A 6,492-nucleotide genomic window follows, 5' to 3' on the forward strand; every position below is an offset into this window, starting at 1 on the left:
GTGTTCCCACAAGTGAGCCTTGTCACCACCATCTCCCTCTTTGCCATCTCTCATTTCAGTCTCTCTCCTGCTGAGCCAGTGTGGAGACTGAGAGAGGCTTTCAAGATACAGGTTCTATCCAGAGGAAATGCAAAGTCTGGGGCAGAGCCAGTGGGTCAAACTTGGACCTGTAGGCTTGCTTGGTGTGGAGTCTAAAGACAGTCACTTCCTGGGGGTCTGAAGCCTCAGATGGGATGTACTGGGGAGCATGGTGTGCACCCCACTGCATGTGAGCATCCTCCTGGCTTGGTGGGCACAGAGAACACGCGTGGGAAATCATTAAAACCCAACACTATGCCCCACAGAGTGGCGCTTGCTGCTCACGGGAAACCCCTGCCTAGCAGCCAGCAAAACTGACAGTATGGGTTGTCTTAGGAGAATACGGGTTTTCCTGGTTTTTCCAGAATGGGGAAGCTCCTTAATGCCCCCATAGGAACTACTTTGAAAAGTTAATGCAAACCTTAGGAAAAAAGGAAGGAAGAAAGAAAGAAAAAAAAAAGATAATAGATTTATATGCCTATATATGACTATAGGGAGCCTTGTAGATAAATACAAGCCCACTTTTTTTTTTCATCCTATCCTCCTCCACTGAGGCTGCTGCACTAGTTGCAAATGGAAGGAAATGAGGGGTCAAAACCACATGTTTTTTTTAGTCACCCAGGAGGAACAAGGCTTTCCAATATGGGGGTGCATATTGATTTCCAGAAGTCTGCATGGGGACTGAAATATGCACACACATTCAATGTGTGTGTGTCTGCTTAGGAAAACCTATCTATTTAATATTACTCAATTATAAATTCGTTTTGTTTGCAGAGAAACGGAATGCATTTTAGTTTTTATAAGTTTTGGGAAGAGGCAACACTGGCCAGGGGAAGAGGAGAGGAAGGGCGAGGGCAGCTGGCTGGGGGAGGAGGCCGGTCCGGGCCAGGCACCAGCACATCGTGTCTTTTCTTTTCTCCCCCTGGCCAGTCCAAACTGGGAAAACTCCAAGGGTGTCATCAATGCCACCTCTCAGGCCCCGCCCTCTAGTGCCCCCACCTCTGTCCACCCCCAGGCCAGGACTGGATGCAAAGGGGAATGGTGTCCTTTCCCTCTTGCTCACGTTCGTCCCTTCCTGTCCGTAACTCTGCTCTCCTTTCCCTCTCGTCTGCACAAACACTTTCTTCCTTTCTCTTCCTTTCTCTGTTCATTCAACCTGCCTCAAAAAGAAAACCATTCGAAAAAAGGGGTCTTCTTAGCTTTTTGCATCTCTGTTGTTGCCATTTTCAATGCTGAGCCCTTGCTAGAGATTCCGAGGTCCTCAGTTTCCTCAAATGGATATAAATATATGTATATTTCCCCTACATGAGATGAATGAGTGGCGTCCTGGGGTGGAGGGAGGCGCTGGCTGGTTGGGGCTGGGGTGGGAAGGACGAGGGAGGGCTGGGGAGGGGACGCATCACTCAACGTTGCTGCTGTCGAAAGTGTGACACTGGAAGTCGCCGTCGACGTACTCCATGCCTGGAAGCTTCATCCCGTACTTGTCCACGCACCAGCAGATGCCACGCTTGCGGCCACGGGAAGGCTTGCACTAGGTGGGTAGAGCAAGGGGCAGTGAGGACCGTCCCCGGAGGCTCTGCACCTGCCCGTCCTACCCCCTCCCCTCCCTGAGTCAGACTCATCCCCAGAGAGCTGGGGGGCTACACCCACCCTTGGGGTTCTGGTATCTGCATTTCATGGAGGACCCAGGGAAAGATGCTAATTTAGGCAACCTACCCTTTGCTGGCTCCTACAATCTCTTTTTAATGTTATCCAATCAGGGTCTTCCAACCTGGTATTTTCCAGGGATTCTCAAGAGAGTTACATGTTTTGATGATGATGATAATAATAATAATAAAATGATAATAGGTGACATTTGTGCAGCTTTACCACGTGCCAGTCACTACTTAACACTCACTACATAGCAGGTACTAAGGGCTTTACAAAGATTAATCATCTCCTCATACTCGTGTGAGGTAGGTTACTGTTAGTCTCCATTTTATATGAGGAACGGGAGGCCCAGAGACATTAAATAATGAGCAATTTAGGGGACACAGCTCCTAAGTGGCAGAGCCAAGATTTGCCTCAAGGTGGTCTGGTTCTTAACCTGACTTACCTTAGGGGTGGCATTTAGTAAGCATCAGGGTCACCTGGGAGCTTGTTAGAAACACAAAATCCTCAGAGTCCACCCCAGACCCACTAATCAGAAACCCTGGGGGAGGGGCCCAGCAGCCAGCGCTTTAATGAGCCCTCCAGGTTGTTCCTCGGATGCCCACGGACATTTGAGAACCATCGCCATAGGTAATCTGTACCACTTCAAGAAGCTGAGAAAGTAGAGCTGCCCAAAGTGCAGCCTGGCTGTGAAAGAACATGAAATGACATCAGGTGATACATGGAGAAAATATGTTTTAAAGTCGTGTGTGTGTGCGTGTGCGTGTGCACGTGCGCATGTGTGTAATCATTAAAGAATGTAAGAGCACATACAGCACGTGATGTGATAAGTATTATAAAGTTTCCTGTTTCAATGAATTCAAGCAGATAAGGTGAGCCCATGAAAAGTTAAGTAGATTATAGCCTAGGAGATAACAGGGAAAATCATACTTGTGGCATGTGAATGGATAGTGGAGGTTTGAGAAACACTAAATACTGAATGGTAGAACTCTTAGGCACCTGCCCGAGGTATCCTGGTAGGTGCCACTGTAGGAGCAAGGAGCAGGGATGTACCTGCTTTCTCTTGTAGAATCCTTTGCGGTCACAGTTGGGCAGGTACACGGCACAGGGCACCATGCGGGGGCTGGCTTTGAGCTCCTGCAGGGAAGCTTCCATGTGTCTGCGGCAGGGGCCCTGTGAGGACAGGTGGGATGAGAGGCTGAGCAGGACCAAGTGGAGACCCCCAGATGTGCAAACACGTGGCCCAGGGGGTGGGGCCGAAGGGTCTCTGGAGGAAAGTCACCACCTTTGGTTCTAATCAGCTGCTGCCAAGGACCTTTCCTCTCTCCCACCTGCCACATGCCCTGGGAGTGTACAAAGCCTGCATTTGGCCAGTTCCAGAACCGTATTCTCCCTTTGGTCTTGCAGATCACCCACCCTCAGCCTTTCTATTCTGCCGAGTGATAACATCCAGAGGTGGCTGTCTCTGGATGCTCTAGGAGAATGTCCAGCTTCTGCTCAGGACTGGACGCAGCTCTGGGGGTTCACTCCTGGCAGTGGTCGCTGGGCTGGCAGGCAATCACTTTCCTTGAATGAGCACTTATGTCTATTCCCACTCTTCTTGGACAAGCCCTAGATCCTGATACATGTAAGCTCTGAAAATTGTCCTCCCGAATCCTAGATTGAGCCACTGTGGGAAGTGGCAGGCCCTTTGCTGGGTCTAGCCTAAGCATCTCCTGCTGCCAGGAAAGCCCATTTAGATGCAGGGAAGGGTCAAATTCAGGGCATGGCAGAGGGAGAGAGATGGGAAGCGAAGCCCCGAGACTCACCTGCTCAGATTCCTGTCTCATCTCAGGCACAGTGATGACCCGGGGGTGGGCGCTGTTCTCGGCGCCCCCCACGAACTTGGACTGGGTCAGCTTCTTTCTGCGGTCTTTCTTCACTGCCTCGGCCTTCAGCTCAGAGATGCGGGTGTGCTTGGGGCGGAACACCTTGGGTGGGTAGGTCTCCTCGGCCATCTCGGAGGTGGTCGGCTCCTCTTGCTCCTGAGAGTCTCTCTCTGCAGGGAGGAGCAGAGGCTGGTGAGCCCCGGTGGGCACAGGGGCCCAGGCCTGGCAGGTGTGAGCTGAGGGGAGTCACAAAGGCTGCAGCAGAAGGGTCTCTGCCTCCCGGAGCTCACCAGACTGAGCCAAGCGGGAATAAGAACCAGGGAGGAAGCGTCAACACGATGCAAGTGGTGGCAAGTTCCTGTCATGACTGGATCAGGGAGAGCGAGGGCAGGTAGAAGACTTTGAGGAGCAGGAGAATCATGAAAAAGTCATGCTGCTATAGGAGGGGACGTTTGTCAGGAGGGAGAAGACATTAGTGGCCCATGGAAGGCTGTGGCAAGGGGCTTGCTCACCAGGGAAGGCCGAGTGCATGGTGGTGGCTGCAGGTGGGGCTGAGACCTAAGAATGCAACCTGGAGAATTGAACCGGCAGCGGAAGATAGGGCACAGCCAGGGTGTGACAAGAAAGGCCAGGTCTGTGCTCCTTGTGAGGTCTTGGCACTTTCAGAACTGCTGGCGGTGGTGGTGGGGAGTTGAGATATATTTGGATCTGGGGAACCAAGGGTAAGGGGGTCTTGGGGTCTGGAGCAGCAGGGTGGTGGGGACCATCATGAAGAGCAGGAAGAGGGGACCTGGGAGACGGGAGAGCCAGAAATGTGGGGCCTGGAGGGGAGCGGCGAGGGGGCCAGTGGGTTCTGGAGGCCTTGCTCCCTGCTCCGACCCAGAGCTGGCACCGTGCTCGGGGCCCTTGGCGGCTGGAACATTACTCAGCTCCAGTCTGGGAGCGGCCAACAGCTGGGTGGGGCCGGAGCAGTTATGTATAGGAGTGATTGGTGACAGTCTATACTTAGCTGACTTTTGACCTTTAGAGAAGTGGGATTTTGTTCATGTATTTGTTGATCTCTTAATTCCACCCATCCAGCCTTTTTCCAGGCCACAGATTTTCACTGAATTTTTATCTCATGGTCTCCCATCTCTGGGTCTCCTTTCTTCTCTCAGCTCTTTGACTCCCTCTCACCCCAGTCTCAGTAGATCCAGAGTGGGGAGACCTTAGATTGCTGTTCCTAGGCGGGCAGGGTGTGGGCAGGGTGCCCCACAGTGAGACCAGGTGCAGGGGTTGGGCACGGGCAGGAGGCCCTGCCTTCACACCCTCTTTTCAAATACTCCAAAAAAGGAAACAAGGCTTTGGGTGACCCCAAATAATTAAAATGGGATGAAAGAAAATTCATTCTCCATCCATTTCACTCTCCCTGGAATACCTAGGAACTGTGATAGCCAGGCATCTGGGATGGGAAATAGAAGATTTCAAGGAAGTGGACCTGGAGGGTGGTGTCATGAGGAAGGAGAAGCTTCTGAGATGACACTGTTTTATGTCCTAGGACAGGTGCAGAACCTGACTTCTGAGCTCGCAGCCCCAGGGAGCTTCCAGGTGTATTAGGGGAGGCATTTGGAGACCTGGTCTAACCTGGCCAGGGTGACAGGTGGCAGGAAGTACCCAAGCATCTGTTTCTCTCTTAGCTCAGGATTTGTCAAGTTTAATGAAATAAAACTTGTATCCGGTCGTCAGGGTCCTGGCAGGGAAGTTCCCCACCCTGAAGAAGACTCCCAGGGGGTACAGTGTTGCTGGTGGTTAGTTGCTTTGGGTATTTACTCACAGGAGAGGAGGGGAAGTAGTCACTGGAGAGGAAGATGATGATGGGGTGAAAGCAAACAGCAAATCAGTGGGCAGGCTCTCCCTGAACAAAGTTCAGCATGAGGATCCCAGCCCCCCATTTTGCCCTCTTACCCCCCACTTCCCATGTCTTGATGTCCCCAGCACCCTGGCTCTACTTTATCAAAACTTGCTGTGACGATTCATCAACAGGCTGATGTGCCTTGCAGGTGGAATGTGGCATTCTGGGGATTAACTGAGTGATGGTCTTGGGTCTACCGACTTTTCTTGATTCTGGGATAAGTCAGACCCAGGTGAGGAGGCAGGAAGGGGCATGATGGCTTGGGGGTTGCTGTGGAAACTGAAAGGCCAGGACTCTTATCTAGGCTCAGGCCGTGGGGCAGAGGGAGGGCTGACCACGGTACAGAGGGCTGTTGGGCCTGTCTTCCTGAGGGACTTGAGACACTTCACAACCTTTCCGGGCATCACGCAGCATTCTAACACTCAGAACGTAGTTGACCACTGCTTGCTGGCAAAAGAGGGCAAGAGATGGTTGCCATTGAAAGCCTGGAGGCTCTTTGGGGGTGCATGGCCAAACCCCTTCCCCAATGAAGATTGTAATCAGATAAAGTAAGCAGAGGAGGCCGAGGGGCTGGCTGCTGACCAGTGTGTGGAGGAAAGACAAGTATGTCCTCCAGTGGGCTGCCCCAGCCTGGCCTGGAGAGCCAGCAGGACCACCGTAGAGCTGGGCTCCCAGGAATCGCTTCTTCAAGAAGAGAAAGCCTCCTGTGGCTGGTTGTACCAGCCCCTGGAATCCTCCCATTTAGTCCATCCCCCTGTATCCATGCAGAAACAAGTACATACACCTGTCCCAGTGGTGGTCTTTCTAGTTCTTAAAGACATGCGGGATGGGGGTGCCATCCCAGCCTCCTTTGGTCACCTGTTTTAGGGGGCTGCATCCTTTTGGTCAGAGGGTGTCATCCCCCAGCTGTCATTTCAGCTTGTTCTCTCTCTGGCCTTGGTGGACATGAGAACTTGGTGCACAGCCTTCTCCATACTGACAGTTCTTTTCAAGATCCTTCACATT

At 52.2% G+C, this 6,492-nt stretch overlaps 1 protein-coding gene across 1 annotated transcript; it reads right to left on the reverse strand.

Annotated features, from left to right (window-relative positions):
- Positions 1-1,263: 1,263 nt before the first annotated feature.
- Positions 1,264-4,471, reverse strand: LOC134384704 (insulin-like growth factor-binding protein 5). The gene is made up of 4 exons (XM_063106399.1): positions 4,109-4,471; positions 3,537-3,766; positions 2,782-2,901; positions 1,264-1,609 (listed from the first exon to the last, which is right to left on the reverse strand). Exons 1-4 carry the CDS (start codon positions 4,125-4,127, stop codon positions 1,478-1,480), a joined length of 501 nt encoding a protein of 166 aa, XP_062962469.1. The 5' UTR covers positions 4,128-4,471; the 3' UTR covers positions 1,264-1,477.
- Positions 4,472-6,492: the final 2,021 nt, after the last annotated feature.

Source organism: Cynocephalus volans, chromosome 8 (assembly GCF_027409185.1).
Source record: "Cynocephalus volans isolate mCynVol1 chromosome 8, mCynVol1.pri, whole genome shotgun sequence".
In the NCBI taxonomy this organism is placed as follows: domain Eukaryota; kingdom Metazoa; phylum Chordata; class Mammalia; order Dermoptera; family Cynocephalidae; genus Cynocephalus; species Cynocephalus volans.